This window comes from Caretta caretta, chromosome 1 (assembly GCF_965140235.1).
Source record: "Caretta caretta isolate rCarCar2 chromosome 1, rCarCar1.hap1, whole genome shotgun sequence".
NCBI classification, from domain to species: domain Eukaryota; kingdom Metazoa; phylum Chordata; order Testudines; family Cheloniidae; genus Caretta; species Caretta caretta.
The window spans coordinates 143921139-143942271 of NC_134206.1; the positions used below are offsets into that span (position 1 = coordinate 143921139).

General features: G+C 42.5%; 1 protein-coding gene across 4 annotated transcripts in view; it reads right to left on the minus strand.

Moving 5' to 3' along the window:
- The window catches only part of APOO (apolipoprotein O), a 71056-nt gene that overhangs the window by 30336 nt on the left and 19587 nt on the right, over nt 1–21133 (minus strand). For all 4 annotated transcript variants that reach the window (XM_048863181.2, XM_048863162.2, XM_048863171.2 and 1 more), the window contains 3 exons: nt 12847–12901; nt 9520–9615; nt 5933–6024 (listed from right to left, as the gene is read on the minus strand). In XM_048863181.2, coding sequence (XP_048719138.1) covers nt 5933–6024; nt 9520–9615; nt 12847–12901 — 243 coding nt within the window. The remainder of the gene's footprint in view (nt 1–5932; nt 6025–9519; nt 9616–12846; nt 12902–21133) is intronic.

Below are 21133 nucleotides of genomic sequence, written 5' to 3' on the forward strand. Positions count from 1 at the left end.
CTCCCAGACTGCTGCCCTGGGCAGCACAGCATGGGGAGGAGGTGGCCAGCCCTCTGTGAAGGAAGAAGTGGTTCGGGACTATTTAGAAAAGCTGGACGTGCACAAGTCCATGAGGCCGGATGCGTTGCATCTGAGAGTGCTAAAGGAATTGGCGGATGTGATTGCAGAGCCATTGGCCATTATCTTTGAAAACTCATGGCGATCTGGGGAAGTCCTAGAAGACTGGAAAAAGGCTAATGTAGTGCCAATCTTTAAAAAAGGGAAGAAGGAGGATCCCGGTCAGCCTCACCTCAGTCCCTGGAAAAATCATGGAGGATGTCCTCAAGGAATTAATTCTGAAGCACTTAGAGGAGAGGAAAGTGATCAGGAACAGTCAGCATGGATTCACCAAGGGAAAGTCATGCCTGACTAACCTAATTGCCTTCTATGATGAGATAACTAGTTCTGTGGATGAAGAGAAAGCAGTGGACGTCTTATTCCTCGACTTTAGCAAAGCTTTTGACATGGTCTCCCACAGCATTCTTGTCAGCAAGTTAAAGAAGTATGGGCTGGATGGATGCACAACAAGGTGGGTAGAAAGTTGGCTAGATTGTCGGGCTCAACGGGTAGTGATCAATGGATCCATGTCTAGTTGGCAGCCGTTATCTAGTGGAGTGCCCCAAGGGTCGGTCCTGGAGCCGGTTTTGTTCAATATCTTCATTAATGATCTGGAGGATGGTGTGGATTGCACCTCAGCAAGTTTGCGGATGACACTAAACTGGGAGGAGTGGTAGATATGCTGGAGGGATAGGATACAGAGGGACCTAGACAAATTGGAGGATTGGGCCAAAAGAAATCTGATGAGGTTCAACAAGGACAAGTGCAGAGTCCTGCACTTAGGACAGAAGAATCCAATGCACCGCTACAGACTAGGGGCCGAATGGCTAGGCAGCAGTTCTGCAGAGAAGGACCTAGGGGTGACAGTGGACGAGAAGCTGGATATGAGTCAACAGTGTGCCCTTGTTGCCAAGAAGGCCAATGGCATTTTGGGGTGTATAAGTAGGGGCATTGCCAGCAGACTGAGAGACGTGATCGTTCCCCTCTATTCGACATTGGTGAGGCCTCATCTGGAGTACTGTGTCCAGTTTTGGGCTCCACACTACAAGAAAGATGTGGAGAAATTGGAGAGAGAGTCTAGCAGAGGGCAACAAAAATGATTAGGGGACTGGAACACATGACTTATGAGGAGAGGCTGAGGGAACTGGGATTGTTTAGTCTGCAGAAGAGAAGAATGAGGGGGGATTTGATAGCTGCTTTCAACTACCTGAAAGGTGGATCCAAAGAGGATGGCTCTAGACTATTCTCAGTGATAGCAGATGACAGGACAAGGAGTAATGGTCTCAAGTTGCAGTGGGAGAGATTTAGGTTGGATATTAGGAAAAACTTTTTCACTAGGAGGGTGGTGAAACACTGGAATGCATTACCTAGGGAGGTAGTGGAATCCCCTTCCTTACAAGTTTTTAAGGTCAGGCTTGACAAAGCCCTGGCTGGGATAATTTAAGTTGGGATTGGTCCTGCTCTGAGCAGGGGGTTGGACTAGATGACCTCCAGAGGTCCCTTCCAACTCTGATATTCTATGATTCCATGTGTATCCACCTAGATAATATCCCTCCTCTAACCCACCTAGATAAAGACTGAGGAAATAGGAAGATTTTAGGGCTGTCAACATAGGATATATTAGGGACTTCTGAAATACTCTAGCTCCTATTAAGAAAGTAAACTAAAGCTCTCAGTGCTTAAGGTATGTAATTTAGATTCCCTTTATGGGCATGAGGTCTAGGAGAGAAAACCAGCAAGTTAATGGCTTGATTAATAGAACATTCAGAAACTACTCTGGGAAGAAATCTACGGTGAGGCCTAAGAACAACTTGACCTCTATAAAGGACAGAGGATGAAGGGGTCTGCCATGAGGGCAGGTGACTTGCTCTCTTGTCTGGCTAAAAAATGGCTACCGTAAAAGTGGCCTTAACAGATCAATGAAACAAAACTATCTGCCATGGACTTAAGAGGAGGCTTCATGAGTTGTATTAAGATTAAACTGTGTTCCCATGGAGAACTGAGGTCTTATTGGTGGATTGAAGGGAGGACCCGCAAGCTACAACAGCACCAGATTCAAGTCCCATGGAGGGACAGGGTCCCTGATGTGCAGGTAGAGGCACTCTAGGCCCTTAAGGAATCTGGCTGTGATATCCTGAGCAAAAACTGACCTGCCCTCAAACGGCGGGTGGAAGGCCGAGATGGCCGCCAGATGGACCTTGATTGATGAGAGGGACAAGCCCTGGAGCTTGAGATATAAGATACAGTCTAGAATAAGCTACAGAGAAGCCCACTTGAAACGAACACCTCTGTCTACAAGCCAGCAGGTGAACTGTTTCCAATTACCAGGTAGATCGCTCTGGTGGAGGGCTTTCTACTTCCCAACAGAATGTGCTGAACCTCAGCTGAGCACTGCTGCTCCTGTGTGTTTAGCCATGCAGCAGCCAGGCCATCAGATGTAATGCCGCCACGTTGGGGTGCAGAAGACTGCTGTGGTTCTGGGAAAACAGGTCCGAACTGAGCAGTAGCTGGAACGGGTTCACCACTGAGAGGTCCAGCAGAGTGCTGAACCAGTGTTGGCATGGCCACGCTGGCGCTATGAGGATGACCCTCGCCCTCTCCTGTTTGATTTTCATGAGAACCCTGGGTTGCAACGGCACCGGAGGGAAGGTGTACATCAGAGCCCCCGACCACAGGAGCTGGAAGACATCCGACAGGGATCCTCTGTCCATGCCCCCAATTGAGCAGAAGATGTGGCACTTCTGCCTGGACGTGAACAAGTCCACCTGGGGAGTTCCCAGCCTGCGGAAGATAGAACAGACCACCACCGGATGAAGGGACCACTTGTGACAAGACGAGAATGTCCTGCTGAGGCAATCTGCCAAAGTGTTCTTGGACCCTGGAAGGGGAGAGGTCATGAGATGGATGTTGTGCTGTAGACGGAAGTCCCAGAGCCAGAGGGCTTCCTGGCAAAGGGCAGATTACCTGGCTCTGCCCTGCCTGTTGATATACAAGACCATAGCCATGTTGTCTGTCAAGACCTGAACCACCCTGTTTTGTATATGAGATGGAAAGGCTTGGCAGGCCAGTCAAACCACCCTGAGTTCCCTGACATTGATATGCAGGGAACGATCATGACTGGACCAATGACCTTGAGTGCTAAGAGCACCCAGGTGGGCTCCGCAGCCCAGGTCCGAGGCGTTGGAGCCATAAAGGGAACTCCTTCCAACACTGACGTGGGGTCCTGCCACCAGATGAGGGACCACAGTTCGCTGTGCAGGATCCTGATCACCCAGTCCATGCTGTGCCGGTTTGGGATATGGACCAATGCCAGCTACATAAGCATATACTGCCACGTGGCCCAACAGCCTCAGGCATGTGTAGGTGGTGGTGAGAGGGTGGGCCCGGAGGCCTGCCATGAGGTCTGTCATGTCCTGGGACCGAGTCTCAGGGAGGAAGGCTCTGGTCCGAGTGGAGTCAAGAACTACTCTAATGAATTCTGTGCATTGTACTGGTGTTAAGGTTGACTTTTTCTCGTGTATCATCAACCCCAGGTCATGACAGATGGAACATACCAGGTCAAGATGTCTCTGCACCTGATCCAGAGACCGGCTCCTTATCAACCAGTCGTTGAAGTACGGGTATATGTGGACACGCAACCCCAACATCTCAGGTAAGCAGCTACTGGCGCTATGAACCTTGTGAATGCTCTTGGGGCCGACGCGAGACCAAAGGCCAACTCTGTGAGCTGGAAATGGCACCTGCCTAATATGAAGTGGAGGAAGCACCAGTGCCCTGGGAAGATGGAAATATGGAAGTAAATCAAGGGCGGTGTACCAGACTCCTGGATCCAGGGAGGGGGATGATGGAGGCCAGGGAGACCATGCACAACTTCAACTTCTGGAGTGACTTGTTGAGGCAACGCAGGTCGAGGATGGGTCTGAGGGCTGAGAGTACTGGACCAGCATTACTGGCACCCCCCACAGGTTCCAGTATGATCACTGCGGGGCAGCACGGCCCCTCTTGCATCGGCACTGTGGCCGGAGCCTCCTCGGTCTCCTGCATCGGAGCCAAGTCACCCTGTCTCGGTGACGTGCTAAAATCGTGGTCTGACCCTGACCACTGTCCCTCCAATGGACTGTTGAGGCCTGAGTCTGCCTACTGACCCTGGTATGCAATTGATATGGGGGGAGGAGGGAAGAGTAGCGCCGCCTGCTGGAGGAATGGTACCGGGGCCAAGGCGAACGACGCCGAGATCCTGAACAAACCCTCCAGGATGGAGACTGACGACGAGGATACCTTCTGGGAGAGGGTGTTCAGCGTCTAGGCAACCTATGGCCAGATGGTGATCGGTACCAGTGGTATGGGGAGTGACCCCATGAGTCCAGAGTCCCTTGCCTGGTAGGAGGGGATCTCGATAGACATCTAGGCCTTCCGGCCGGCAAGCTGCGGTGCCAGGTCTTGAGGCTACAGCGACGGGACTTGTGCCTGCGATCCAGCGACCTGTGGTGCTACGCCAGTCTATGCTGCAGCCACCCCAGTGGCTCTCCCCTTCGGTGCCACAAGCGGAGCCATGTTGGTCACCTGGCGTGGCACCTGTGGAGCCGGTCAGCCTTGCTCCTTAGCTGCTGGGACTGCTTAGGGCACTGAAGGTCTCATAACTGGCTCGGAACCCCTGCCGCTGCCTGGGGCGGATGGCAGGTCCCTGGAAGGGCTGGTGGGTCTGACTTCTGCAGTACCCCCATGACTCCGCATAGCAGGTGCATGACTTGACAGGAGGTCCTTTGCCTGAGGCCCCTCTCTCCTTTGGTGCTTCTTTTCTTCAGCCTCTTCTTCGGCGCAGGCAAAACGGAACAGTGCTGGGTCGAAGCCGTCGCCAGAGGTGTCTGCCGAGGCCAAAGTGCTGGCCGTGGGTGCTGCGGTGGAGGATTCCAACGCTGGACGGAGAACCGCCTCCATCAATAACACTCTCAAGCAGATATCCTGCTCTGTTTGGGTCTGTGGGCGAAAGTTCTTACAGATGTTTTTCCTATGGCCTTCACCCAGACACTTAAGGCGTCGGCCTGCTGCATGACACACATCTTGAAGCTGGGGGAATAGGCCATGCCCCGCTCAGGGGAAAGTCCCCACTGGGACTTTCTTGACTAACTAACACTATCAAGTAACTATCTATAAAACTATGTACAACAACCACTAAACCAGTCAATGGATATCCGCTGCTGCTCTTGCGAAGCAAGACAAGGTGGTGCAGTCAACCGTCACAGGCAGTAAGAAGGAACTGAAGAGGACGCAGGGCCGGCAGCGCCTGATATATCGCCACATGGGAGCGCCACTCCAGTGGGCGCCACAGCTGGCCCTACGGATACTGCTAAGGCAGAAATCTCTGACAACTGTGCATGTGGGTACGCACACACCTAAAATGGAATTGACATGAGCAAGCGCTCGAAGAAGAATAAAATGCGTAGAGATGCAGTGTATCCCATCAGTGAACAAAAAGAAGCACCAAATTTAGTATAAATACTATATTTATTTGCAAACATGTGTTAATAGTTACCAACCAATGAGAATCAACTTTTCTTTTGGAAAGTAAACAATACAAACGCAAAATATAATTAAATTGATTATTTAAATCAAGTTTCTTGCTTAAATCAGTAATTTAAATCAAGTCACCCAGTTTATGTCCAATTTAAACTGCAAGCTCATTGGGAGAACAAATGTATCTGCCTTCATTGTAAGAAGGCCAAGCCTGCTGACAACCCTTAAATAAAAAATGGTTTACTGACTAATTTGAAGTTATGAAGAAATAAGTGACAGGAAGTAAGAGGGTTTTCCCACACCTAAAAGTGTAATCACTGACCTTTGCAATAGCAACAGCTTGTTGAGGATAATATAGCGAAGCACCAATCCCCATGAAGCCCACTGGATACACCAACCTCTTTATTTTTGAACCTGTTCCATGGAAGAAAATATTTTCTGTTAGAGTACACGTTCTCCAGAAACTTGGATAGTGTTACTGTACTTTTTATATATAATCATTCATTCGGTACATTAGAATTTACCACATCAGTAATTGTTTAGTTTAAACTACTTGCCTAAGATGTACTAGTACTGATATACTAATTTTTCACTCTTTTGAGAAGTAATTTTTGAACAGAATCTTTCAGTGAAAACTACCTCATAACTAAATCTGACGTGGGGATTCAAAAAAATCCAGTGGAATAAAAAATTTAAAGTGAAGGTTTTGGTTAAGAAATATTGCTATGAGAATTATATAAACTTCTGTTCATGAAATGAATGTAAATGCTTCTAATATGCTAAGATAGAATCCATTTGGAATATCAAGCAGGAGGCATGTTCCATAACAGAGATCAGCCTTTACCAGCTACCATAAAATAGTTCTACCACATGTACATTTGTGATATAGGTTTTCTTCCTGTTGGACTCATTATTAAGGCTGCATGTCTGTCATGGAGGTCCCTGATTCCGTGACTTCTGCAGTGCCTGGTGCTGGCTCAGGGACTGCCTGAGCCGGGCAACCCCTGGGCCAGCAGCAGTTTGGGTGTGTGGGAGGGGCTGGGCAGGCGGTTGGGGAGGCGCTTACATGGGGGACTCCCCTGCTCACACCGGCATGTCCCTGCAACTCCTAGGCGGATGGGCCAGGGGGCTCCGTGCACTCCCCACACCCTGTGGTTCCCGGCCAACAGGAGCTGCGTAGCTGGTGCCTGTGACAGGAGCAGCAATCAGAGCCCCCCAGCCCGCCCATCCCTTAGGAGCTGGAGGGACACGTCGGTTGGAGCCCAATAGGGAGCCTGCCAGCCCCCCTCACACACACACACCCCCACCAGCAGGGGTCTCGGCTGTGTGCCACTGCCTGCCCCCCACCCCCAGCAGGGGTCCCAGTCCCCCCCGCCCACCCTCTCCAGCACCCCGGCCAAGTTTTAGTTAGGAGTATATAGTAAAAGTCATGGACAGGTCACGGGCCACAAATTTTTGTTTACTGCCAGTGACCTGTCCATGACTTTTACTAAAAATACCCATGACTAAAACATAGCCTTACTCATTATATACTTCAGAGTTAAAACTCATTGTAAACTAGCTTTTTGACATTTCAAGCTCAGATGTGAAAATAAAGTGCTTTGATTTTTGTATTGTGAATAAGCGACTTGCATTTCAAATCAGGCCCACCCCGAAATCATAAGATGGGATTAAAAAGATAAAATTGTGGGTTCTTTTTATTTATCTTCCAGTTCTTAAGCCTTTAGGGTACCCAAAGGCCATGCATTTCTTTTTTTTTTTTAAACGAAAATAGATTCTCAAATAATCACGACTTCTGAAGTTGGAACTTTAAGAAAAACATCTACAATCATGATTTGGCAATGTTCTCATTTAAATAACATCATGAGTGCTAAGCAATATGTTTGTTCACTGCCAGAGAATAATCAAAACAAATTTAATTGGATAAGTGTTAATACATTTGTCTGCTATAGTCACACATCACTTCCAGTTTCTAAATGGCCAGTTACTCACTTCCAGTTTGTTCAAAGAACATGTGAGTTTGTTCAAAATGACTGCTCGTCTCTGATTTTGTTAATAAAAAACACTATTTGGCTGTACAAACCATTATCAACAATATTTCCTATCAAGTTACAGCATTCATCCATATCAACATAACGATTCACCACAGAGACAGTTAAACAGTGTCACATATTAAGAACTTCTACAAAAATGAGCAAACATAGAACCTCAGAGTTCTGAACACCAGAGTTACAAACTGATTGGTCAACCACACACCTAATTTGGACTGGAAGTACGTAAGTAGGCTGCAGCAGAGACCAAAACAAAGAAGAAAAAAAGAAGCAAATACAGTACAGTACTGTGTTAAATGTAAACTATGAAAAAAATTAAGTTTAAAAAAAAAAGATTTGACAAGGCAAGGAAACTCTCTGTGCTTGTTTCATTTGTACTAAGATGGTTAAAAGCAGCATTCTTCTTCTGCACAGTAAAGTTTCAAAGCTATACTAAGTCAATGTTTAGTTGTAAACTTTTGAAAGAACAACCGTAACGTTTTGTTCTGAGGTATAAACATTTCAGAGTTATGAAAAACCTCCATTTTTGAGGTGTTCATGAGTCTGAGGTTCTACTGTATTTCAAATTCCCTTTCCTAACAAAGCACAAATATACTGTTTTTTTAAGCAATGTAATTAAATGTTATATTTCTACACTATAAAATATGAATAAATATGTTACATTACACTGTAACTTACTTCTAGGTCAGCTCTGCGTAGAGATGAGACCACAATAAAATTCAAGAACCTTGCTTTGTCAGTTAACTTGCCAATTAAAGGGACACAGTCAACAAATTTCAAAACAAAAGGTTTGGGGTTTTTTGCCTACTGTTGTTAAAATTAACTCCTTGTGTGTGATAAAGATGAAAGGAAAAAAACCTCTCTTTTTTTCAGTTGGCTTACTTTACAGACAGACAGTCAGCTTCATTGTTTGTTGATAGCTACAGGGCCTGGAGAAGGGTGTTCACTATGTGTAATAGCATTATCAGAGCTGAAACTGAAAGAACAAGCAGCAAGCCGAGGCAGGTGTGAGCCCAGACAGCAAAAGCGGGTGGGAGAGGGAGTGGGTGCGTGAACATATTTGATTATGGAGCTTGCAGGTCCACCCAAAGGCCCTTTCTAAACAAAGAGAGGAGCACAAAAACTAATTAAAAATAATTTTGAAGAAAACTAGCAGAGGAATTGGCAGCATCCCTTTAATCCAATTAGTTCATAATTGGATAGTCTACTTAATTTCATTAAGTAAACTGTAAAGAAATAGCTGCTTATCGGTAACTGTCTTCGTAAACTGAATGATGCACACTTCAGAGAGCATTATCTGCTAAATTACTACAAAGCAGAATCTTCACAGTTACAATATTCAAATGTCATGTTTAAATTAACGGAATAGTTATGACAAAAAAAGTCTGCAAACAAGTTATTAAGAAATGCATCCGATTTCCCTTACATCATTAACTAAAAATTACTTTTTTTTTCCCCCCCTTCAAACAACACGCCACCACACTGAGACTGGGACTGTCAGGGGTAGTGCAATTAAATCAAGAAAAAGATTATTTTTATAAACTGAATGCTTTAGCATTCAATTTGGTTGATAAATTGCAATTCCAGTGTTCCTATTAGATTTCATCATATTAATTACTATAAGCGCCATTCAGTATTGGTGTCTTTTATAGACCAAGTTTCTGTAACCAACAGAATCCATAAACACTGAAATTAAATATAAAAAAAAACTTTTGTAGCAGAAATAATGTGCAGCAAAATACATTTCTGAGTCCTGATTTAATTGCACATATTGTAGTTAAAGAGGTATTCATTTTTATTGGATGTTAAATGATTTACCCCAACATCATAAAATAAGCCATTTGAAAAGAGCACCTACCTCTAGAAAGAGAGAGTCCAACAATTCCAGCAAAACCAATGACACCAAGCCTTGGGTAAAATCCTGGCGGGGGATTTTTGAGAAATTCACAACTTTCTAAAATGAAATCAGACCACAATGCATCAATGTAATCGAAAGACCTTATGATGAAAATGAACCGCTAACACATACGAGCAAGTGTTACAAAACACTATTTTAACTGTCATTTGGCTCTAGTGGCAAAAAAATTAAAACTTCTGCAATCTTCTCTATTGACACATATATGAACTACTTGTTGATTCACTGGCAGACTGTTGCTTCATTTATTTGGGGGACATTAATTGAAACATTATTGTTTCTTGAAAGTTCTAGGAGGCACATATTTTCATGCCGACTGTTACACGTTATCATTTGCCTTTGGAAAAGAGGATCTGTTCATCGCAGCATTTCGCTTTTTCAGACTGCTTTTGTAAGGGTGTTTTAGGTGACAGACTGACTGGCACAGTTATGAGTTCTATATACCGTCAAAGCTGTGGGCTTCCTGCAGTAGAAGCAGAGTCATTTTGCAGAATGTCACAATCTAATGGTTCTAGCTACCTCTTGATTCTGTTAAAGTCCTTATTTCCCAATACAACAGAAAGATAGGTGTGGAGAAGGAAAAAAAAAATCTTTAGAGTCAGTCCATTTCAGGAAAGCGCATGTAAAACTCTTGTATTTTTAGAGTTTGCTAGAGTAATACTTCTAAATAAATTTTCAAAATTTAATTTAAAGAATATATATTACATACACACACACTTTTTAACAAGGTGTGTGTGTGTGCACATGCATGTGTGAGAGAATGTGAGAGAGAAAACAGAATTTCACTATTTCCAGTCTGAACAGATATTTAAGTTTCAGAAAACAGAAAGCAGTTTTACTAAAATTTCCAAAGACTATCATTATTCAAGTGCTTCATACTAATAACTAACACTAGTAAGTATTGGAAGGCAATGATCTATGAACACTCATTTATTAAGCCAGAAGGGGCTCCCCTCCCCTTGACCTCCTGCCACACACTTAACAGAACATCAGCATTGTAGAACGATTTTTAAAATGAGTCTACTACACAAAAAATGTTTTCAGAAACTAGTGTAATTTGGAGGGAGGGAAATGAGTCCATAGCTCAACTTTAGTTTATTAGGCTCTCATCAGTTGCATCAATAGTGTTGGTATTTACAAAACAGTTACATTTATATCCTGTTGCCACCTGGTTATGCATGCAATTTCATTTCCCCATTAGCTGAGTTTCCTGCTGTTTGCTGTCTGATACAAAACCTCTTGTGGTTTTGTCATGTTATGCTTTGTTTTAGTCAGCTGACAAAACCAGGAAGACAACTGTGCATTTATTTTACTTCCTCATTCACACAGTTTCAGTTAAAAATGAAATCCAAACAATTATTTTAATTTGCCATTAAAAGTATACAACAACTGCTGATCATCACTACAAAAGATTTTTTCTCTCTCTCTCCTGCTGGTAATAGCTCACCTTAACTGATCGCTCTCGTTATAGTGTGCATGGTAACACCCATTGTTTCATGGTCTCTGTGTATATAAAATCGTCCTACAGTATTTTCCACTTCATACAGCCGATGAAGTGGGCTGTAGCCCATGAAAGCTTATGCTCAAATAAATTTGTTAGTCTCTAAGGTGCCACAAGTACTCCTGTTCTTTTAACATAAAAAGATGTCCCATCCTCCCCTGCCCCCCGACTTATGCATATATATAAACTTAGATAATCCCTTGCTGCACCAGGCCTCAGAATTAAGGTAATTTAAAAGGTGATTCTTTTTCTTGCATTGTAACATAGGAATTGCCAAGACTAGAGCAACAGTCCAGCATCCTGTTTCTAATAGTGACCAGTCCCAGATGCTTCAGGAGATGCAAGAAATTTATAATTATGGAATAAACTGCCTTTAGAGGAAGTTTCTATCTAGCATCACTAGTTAGTAATACATCTGTGCTCTGAAAACAGAAATGTTATATCTCTAACTTTATCAATTTACCTGATTCAAGGGTGGATGTAATCAATATCCATATAAATATGTTATCCTTTTATTAATTCTTGGCCTCAAAATAATCTTGATGCCATAAGCTCCCAAGGGTTATTTGGGACAGTGTGTAAAAGGTATTTCCTTTTATGTGTTTGTGGCTGTTCAAGAAGATGTTCAGTTAAATGATGTTTGTAGTACAAGAACTGGTAAATAAGAAAGGCTGATTTAGGTGCAAAATAACGAATGATCTAAAAGCTATTACATCCTTTCTTGTGCCCCAACACTGCACGAGCAGATCCCTATGCCCATGTGGTGCCTCACTGAAGTCCGTTTTGGTCACCCTATCTCAAAGATATAGCAGAAATAGAAAGTAATCTACAAAGAGGTGATGAGAAAGATCAGAAATATAAAAAGAATTCCCTATGTAGATGTTCATAAGATTGGGATAGTTTAGTTTAGAGAGAGATGAGAAATGTGCAGATTCAGTTATTGAATTTAAAACAGTCAGCTCAGATTAATTTGAGAACACTGCCAAAGTGCGAGTGGTTTCTGTCTTCTCCCATGTCCCACCAACCCAGGCAACCCCATAGTGAGATTGGAGAGGTCAGATTTTGGCCAGCTAATCTTGAATGACACAGGTAAGGCCAAATAAAGCTATCTGTAGATTCTACTATTTTCACAGAGTGATTTGCATTGGCTGCCCATGAACAGATAGCATCTTGTTCCCTGCCTGGTCCAATTATCCTAGATGCTCCTTTAACTGATACCGTGGATGTTCTTTACGTGGTCCCATTACTTAGAGCCTGTCCACACCATGGATGCTGCAGGTGTGCCTGTATAGTGCCATAATGTAGTCACTTGCTACAGAGACAGAAATGGTTTTTCCATTGCTGTAGTTAATCCACCCCCTAGAGAGAAAGGGGTGAGAATGACCTAGCTGTGTGTATACTGTGGCTTTAGTCAGTTTAACTACATCTCTCAGGGTTGTTAATTTTTTTTACATCCCTAGCTCAACCCAGCTATGTTGCTTAAGTTTTTGGTGTAGACCAGCCCTTACTCTTGCACTGTTTACGACAGACACAGGACTATGCTTTTAATTATCAAAAGCATAATACCATGATGCTCAACAAAAGAAATCCAATAAATCCATAGCATAAAGAGCAGAAAGATTTGACGTTCCTTTACTCACACAATGTGCTGAACAATGCTTAAGGGAGCTTTGATCTAAGAGAAGGCACATGTAACCATAGCCATGCATCATAATTTTTCCCCATCAAGCACCTCACCTATTAGTAAAGAAAAATGTAAGCTGATTTACCTTTACCACGTTCAACAGTTCTTTCTACTTCGGGCATAGCTTTAGTGTAAAGAGCCTTAAAAAAAAAAAAAAAAGATGATTAAATATACAGTAGCAAAACAGAAGTAACTTGATTAATAACCTGATGAAGAGCAACAACATTAGTTTTATACATTCCATGTCAATTCAGGCACAACAGCCTTGTATGTTCGAGACTGTTAAATATGCTTGCAGGTCTTTTTATTCAGGATCAAATCAGCACACAAAATTAAGCATTGTTTTCTGCCAAAACTGAACGATCTCACAGTCAGCATAGAGTATTCGGAAAACTAAAGGGACTTCTCTGGTACATTTGTGCAGTTCTGATTTTATCCATGCTACCAAGACCTCTTCCCTTCTGTCCTCTTCTCCCGTTCCCTTCTCCACTCCCAGTTCTGTTTGCCTAGTTTTACACTTGACATTAAACACAGCAAGGAATATTTTCAACTGTAAATTCTGAATGAAGATGGTGTCCATTCCCTCAAAAATTAAGAGACGACAAAAGTTAGCACTACACCAAGCTCCTGATCATAGAGGAGAAATTAAGGAATTATGCAGCTGCTCTCCTACCACACCATGCTCAGGTATCTTGGCATATCCATGCATTACAAAATAAATGAGTTATCACAGAAGAAGGCGGCCATATAGCTATACAGTAACTCATTGCTAGTGATCCATGGAGACACATTACTGATTTTGTATGCAATTATTTTCCCTTTCGCCAGACTAGATTATGACAAATCGGTATACCAGTATTCTTGGAGGGTATGAGGGTTAAACACACACGCACACCAATTTAATTCATGAAAAAAATGAATTAGTCCAGAGGCTCAGTGCTGAAGCTACTGATAGTTGTCCCAACTGCAGGAATAACTTCAAGACTTCTCCTGTACTGGAAGCACTCAGCTCATGAAGCAAGAATTCACACTGCTCTTATTCTTCAGCTACTGAGAAACTTAATCTTACAAATGCACTGAAGCCTGCCTTGACAGAAGTAGAACATCTTAATATTTACAGGGAGATACTGCACAAAACTACCACCAGAGAGGTAAACAAATCAATAAGTAATACACACATACATAGAGTTAAGATGTAGGGAACAATCTTGCAATACCACTTAAATAATTTTACACCCTAAATTTCAGGTACAAGGAAATGAAAGTACTAAATTAGTATACTGGGTAAGGGAACAATATTTTTAGGACTCTTATTTCTTTATTTGCAGCAGTAACAACAAACAAAATCTACCACGGAGAAAGAGTTCACACGGGGTGGATTTAAGCATAAATAAATCAGTTTATGGGAGTTGATTATGCTATCAGCTGGTACAAAAGAGCAAGGTCTAAAGATTTTATAGCATGTTAATAAAAGCCTGAACTTCTGTCTTGCAGAGTATGATGCTCTCTGTTTTACAGCTTTGAATAGTTAAACAATTTTTCTAACAGTTAACAATTATCAAAGGCATAAAATGGTATATGAATCTACTCAAAAGTGGTTTTCATATTTTTCTGGGATTAAAACAATTTTTAAATATCATCTGAAAGAGCCCCCCCCCCAAAATGCTACTTTCTGTAACACAATGGGAGAAAAACTCTCCTTGAGATCAAAGTCTAAATCAAGTCCATAAATCTTGCACTTTCCTCGCCTACTGTGTCAACTATGGTCTGTTAAAAACACCACAGTATGGTGATATTGCAGACAGGAAAGCTATCAGTCATGAAGAAGTGGGCAATACATACCGCACCATAGAATCATAGGACTTTAAGGTCAGAAGGGACAATTATGATCATCTAGTCTGACCTCCTGCACAACGCAGGCCACGGAATCTCACCCACCAACTCCTGTAACAAACCCCTAACTTATGTCTGAGCTAGTGAAGTCCTCAAATCGCAGTTTAAAAGACTTCAAGGTGTGTCATACTATACAAATTATTACTATGTAAACAAAAATAAGGCAGGGTAGGAGATTAACAGACCACAGAGCTTTACAGTACAGAACAGTAAATACTCTCAGTCAGTCCAACTGAACTTCCAGACAGGTCAGCCCTCTCTGAAGTTACACTCCCAGCATGATGTTTACACTGGTTGTTCCAGGCAACCAACAGAACACAGGAATTTAAAGAGGTCAGACCCTGCATCTAAACAGCCATAAGCAGAAAGCCTTTCAGATCCCAGTTAACATGGAAGCCCAAATACCACAGTAACGGGTATGACACATCAAGGATTATCTCAGTGTCAAATTGGAAAACCCATTTTATTTCGAAAAGGCTATGCATTTCAATCTCCATTTTGATTGCCACCTTTAGTGTGGCATTGTTGTGCATCCATTTTGTAACAGGGATTTGACAACTCAGTGGACAGGCTGTCTAGCAAGCTGTGACAGAGGAATCAAGGGACATTGACATTGAATGGCTGTACCCTAGTGAAACAAAGATTTGCTACCAGAAGACCAATGACTTTGAATGAGACTCTACCCAGAACCCATGAGGGGGACAGGCATAGCTTAGAGCAGAGACCGGCAACCTTCGGCATGTGGCCCAGCAGGGTAAGTCCCCTGGCGGGCCGGGCCAGTTTGTTTACCTGTCACATCCACATGTTCAGCTGATCGCAACTCCCACCGGCTGCGGTTTGCCACTCCAGGCCAATGGGGGCTGCGGGGTGTGCTGGAACTTATATTAATGGGATCATTCTAACCAAGGGACTCAGGACATTCCAATCTTTTGGAAGCAACCAGAGACTTAAGACAGCAGTTTATTCCATCACTGCTACAAACCTGATCCAAGAACTTTGCAATTATTGTATGTATTTGATTCCTTTGACCATTTTAACTCTCACCTCTTTCTTTTCTCTTATAAATAAACCTTTAGACATTAGATACTAAAGGATTGGCAACAGCGTGATTATTGGGTAAGATCTGAGTTATATATTGACCTGGTCCTTTGGGATCAGAAGACCCCTTTGTTTGATTAAATTGGTTTTCAATAACCACTCATCATTAAGCCTAGTGTCTGGATAGCGATACAAGGACTGGGATACCTAAGGAGACTGCATTTCTGACTTCTTGTTAGCCAAAGTTTACTTTTGTTGCTGGCTAGGTATATCTTATGGAAGAATAACCACCAGTTTTGGGGTGCGTTTGCCCTATTTCTTCGCATTTTGTCCTGAATCTGGTATTTTCAGTTGTGACCCACTGAGGCACAGTAACAGCTGGTGAACATGTTAAAACAACAGGGAGCTCCAGAGGGCTGTGGCACTGGTTCTGGGGTCTACACAGCCAGATTGCAGGGTCCCATTGCAAAGAAGGGTGTCTGACACATGCTTGAGTGACATGGGCTAGGAAGAATGATCAGTCACTATCCAGACCAAAGAAGTTTAGAAGCACATGGGATTCAGCTTTTCAATACTATTGTAATGAACTGGTGCCTACTCAGAGAGGAGGACTGGGGCCATGTTCTGACAGAGAACACTCACTTTTATCTGTGTATTTCTAAATTGGGAAGTGGGGGTTGTTTGATATCTCTAACAGGTTTTTCCCCTGTCAAACCTGGGATCTCAAACAATTTTCTAAATTTGTTCTTGAAGGCATTTCAATTAATTTAATAAGCTTTTTGTATGAATTTTTTTAAAAAATTGATGCAATAAATTATAAAAACACTCATAACTGTACAATTCCACAAAGAACAAACATATGCAAGTTTGACACACAGGGTAATGCTCAACGAGTAAGACAGCAGTCTAACACTTTCTCCCATCCTCAGTATTCAAAGAAAGTCCTCAGTATCTCAGATTATCTGGTGGGGGATGATTCTTTCCCAGACATTCCATCACGTTTTTAGGGGAGTATATTTCTTCTCTTTCTTGCAGAACTCTGACTTGATGGGTCAACTTTTCCAATACTAGTATTTCCCATACTTTTTGCAACCAGTTAATTGATTTCTCTTTTACCACCTTGCAACTGTGATACTTGCTGCAGTTAAGAGATGGGTCATAAAGTTCTTTATGGCTTTCAGACAGTGCAGAATTTTCACAATTATGCCAGTTATCTGACAGCTGGCAACCAGCATTCCTTAGTAGAGTTCCCAATCTCTATCCAAAAATGTCCTAATTTTTTGACAGGTCCATCATCTGTGAAGACACCCGTTTCATTACATGCTCTCAAGCATTTGCCCATCCCTGTACCACAGACGCATTTGATTTTAAGACAGGTTAGGTACCATTGGTCCCTCAGGTTCCTGACACACTGATCCATGTATGTTCCCAATCTTTGCTCTTCATTTCCATACCCAAGTCCATGTTCCACGTTTTTATGAATGTGCGGTCTTCCTCTGATGGTGTCACCCAGTTTGGAGTGGCTCATAACCGTGAGAGCCAACTTCAGGGCAGACCACCTCCACTCCTTTGAGCTGATGGGCAGGGAGGGGGGTGTACTCACTGACTGAGGATGCTCCTTGTGGTGCTCCAGTACTTTGAGCTGTAATACATAAGCTTCCATCTGTTTCTGGTGTGCCCTCTCCTCAGCTTCTAGTTAGCACACCAAAGATGTGGAACTTCTCAAACTGTTCATTAGCCATGCATTTTTGGTGGGCTCTCTCCTCAGCCTCTTCATTGGCTTTGACTGCTGCTTGGGTTGCCTCAGACTCCCTGATGCACAGCTCTGCCATCATTCTCTCGTGCTTATGTTCTGTGACTATTTGTTAACCTTTAAAAACTCTCAATATCAAGTTTACACTTTCAAAAGTGCTGGGTTATGATCTATAAGACAAACTGACCTGTGGCACATGAATCCTGCCAAGACTACTCAAATTATCATGTTGTCTGTAGTGGCTCATGACTCAGGGAAGACTGCCAAGAAGCAGGGCAGACAATCCAAACTGGTTGTATGTTCTATAATTAGATTTCACCAACCCAGTAACAAGTGTGAACTCCTAAAGCACTATAACAATATTACCATGGAGTCAAAAGATACTCCTCTCGAGCATTCCAGTCTATCTTGCCACACAGACAAACAAAGTGACAGGCAATCACTTTACATCAAAGCAAACAAACAATAATGTTCAGGATACTCCCTCTACCAAAGGACCAGTTACTAACTCCTGGTCAATTTGCACCTTAGATCTCACACCAAAGACAACACCTGTAGCTTCTATAGTAAGCTATCTAAGGATTTATTAGCTAAGAAAAGAAATGAGAGTTATTATAACGTTAAAGCAGGCAAGCATATATACACAAATGAGTTACAGTCCATGGTTTTAAAAGGTGAGAGATGTAGCAATCTGTCAGCTCTGAATGTCTTTTAGGGCTAACCCAAGTTGACCCTGGGGATCTCTGCTTTGGTTTTGTAGCTCTAACTCAGTGACAGTCCAAACAGCAAAAGAGAGATGAAAAATTTTCTTAGCAGGCAGCTATTTTTATTTCCTTCTTCCAGGATTCAAGCTGATGGGACAAGACCTTTTGCAAGCAGCCTCTTCATTGGAAGTAAAAGGCAATTAAAGTCTTCATATTGTCATGTCTCACAATGGCTCATTTAGTTTTGATAGGCCTTCTTGATGGTTAGGAGATGTCCCTCCTGACTGAGGCGGGGGACAGTTTTAGAGCAAACAGTTTTTAGTTACAAACCAAAAACTTAAATATTATCTTATGTGATAAAGAAATTATAAGTGAGATTATGAAATGCTTGTAAATTGTTGCATGTGTTAATGTCTAAACACGTTGTTATAAATCCAATACCCATCTTAACCATACTAAACACAGGTGAAACAGACTGGTTTCCAGCAATGAACTGGTCAGTGCTTGGCTGAGGTCTAAAACCTTGGCAAGAGCCAGCACCCAGTCTGCCAGTATCACAGTGACAACTTAAAATAACTTCATCTAAAGATGGAAAGTAGACGCTTGTGTTTCATAGGTTCGATGAGTAATTTTTCAAAATCTGTCAATTTTTTTTGCTTATGATTGTTTTTGGAAGATTATGGATTGAAAACTCTCTCAGTTGCAAATATTCATACCGCAGAACTTCTTCTGCAAGCTGTTGAAGCTCTTCAAACCATCTGAATGTAGCTTCTCTGAATACCTGACCAAATCTCATTTTATCAATAAGCTCCCAGGACATGTAGCTTCCCAGAATTTTATTAGAGTTGAATTCATTGTTTTCAGCTATGGACAATGGGTAAGGGCTTAGTTTTTTTTTGTTATCCCGTAGTCTATTGCTGCTCTCAAAAAAGGGTGGATGTTGGTTTTAGCCTAGAGATTTCCTTTATCCCAAGGATCATAAAAGTCTGAATGTAGAACAATATACCTGCTCTCTCACATATTTATTATGGTTGAAAGTGATCCAAATTTCTTGCACAAAAATACAGTTTAATGTTTGAAAGCACCACTCCCCCCTTTTGCCAAGATCTTGGTAGCCTATTTGACTTATCTTCTTGTATCCCCAAATACACTTGTTTTACATGGATTGTTAATCTTGATGAGGTTTCCCCGGAATGATTATTGGCAACATTTGTAAGAAAAAAAATTGATTTGAGGAAAGATATTCATTATGATTAACATAATTTTACCTAGCTATGAGATTCCAGAGTTTGACCAAATTTCTAAATCTGTTTGAATTTCTTAATCAGAGGGTTGAAATTGTTATAAAGATCCTGCCTTTTTTTTTTAAATACATGTACTCCGGTGTATTTTAAGGACGTGGTCATCCATTCATATATGTGCATCCCCCTTTTTTCCCCAGCCCCGCCTTCAGGTCAGGGTGCATGTCAACATCCAGAAGTTCAGAGTTATCGTAGTTTACCTTAAAACCTGAAACTTTACCCAATTTCAGTATCTTCTCTCGCACATCAGGTAATGTCTCAGAAGAGTTTGTCACAAATGCCAATGTATCATCTACATCCGTGGTTCTCAAAGCTGGCCCACTGCTTGTTCAGGGAAAGCCCCTGGCGGGCTGGGTTGGTTTGTTTACCTGCCACGTCCGCAGGTTCAGCCAATCGCGGCTCCCACTGGCTGCAGTTCGCCGCTCCATGCCAATGGGGGCTGCAGGAAGGGCAGCCAGCACATCCCTTGGCCCGCGCCACTTCCTACAGCCCCCATTGGCCTGATCTACATAGAAGGTTAGATTATGCTCCCTGGGTTCTCTATATATTCCATCCATTTAGATTATTTCTACCTGTGCAAACAGCTTCAAAACCATAGCGAAGAGAAGAGCCAGGAAGGTACATCTCTGGCATACACACCTAAAAAGGGGAAATCTTTCCAATACGTGTACATTAACTCCTGTTGCGGTATTTGGATGAGTACAGAACAAATATCATCCAAAATCTGGGGCCTAAGCCAAATGCCTCCAGGGTTAAGGTGCCCTTCAGAAACTGCCAATTCACTATCAAAAGCTTTTTCAGCATCTAATGATAAAAAGTGGAGTTCTTTGGTTGATTCAGATAAAAAAAATGCCAAGAACTCTGAATATTGTCCGTCAACTGCCTATTTAACACAAAACTGGTCTGGACTGCCTATATAGAGGAATGGAGATTCCCCCCCGCCCCAAGTTTATTTGCTTCAAATAGATCTCAGTGTCTTGATTTATCAAAGAGATGGGTCTTGATAACATGCAACGGAATAGGTCTTTACCAGAATTTGGTATTACTACAATTTGTGCATCTCACCCGGCATTGGCGGTCTTAAATAAAATACTGAAAGAGGAAAAAGACCCTAATAGTGGTTGTGCCAGCTGTGCTCTAAAAAATATGCAGAAATCTAGGGGGAAAACCATTCAGGGCCTTGAGAGTTCTCACTTTCAAGTAACTTCAATAATTTATATAGTTTCATCAGGTTTAATCTCCTCGTCCGATCTATTTCAGGTAGCTTTGCATTAAGCTTCATGAGACGCGTGCGTTTGTTTAGGAACAGATGGCCCCCATGCAGAGTCTCCTATATGAATCTGCAAGCGTCTTTATGTCCTTGAAACCTGTTTCTAGTTCATTTGGATTCTTCCAGATTGGAGGCATGCATTTATTATCTTATGTATTTTTTAAACCTCTTAGCAAGTAGCCAATTGCTTTTGTTGCTTTTTTGTGATAGAGTTGTATTGTAAATCTGGCTGCCTTTTCAGCCTGTAATAGGCCTCGTTTACCTCTGGCTTCAATTGATTACTTGTTTACTTTCTGGGATTGGTCTGATGTAGATGTTTGAGTCTTTCTACTTATGTTGTAATACGTCTCTTCCTTTCTAACATAGGATTCTTTGTTTGGCAAGGTACGTCTGGGTACTGCTTTAAGAGAGTC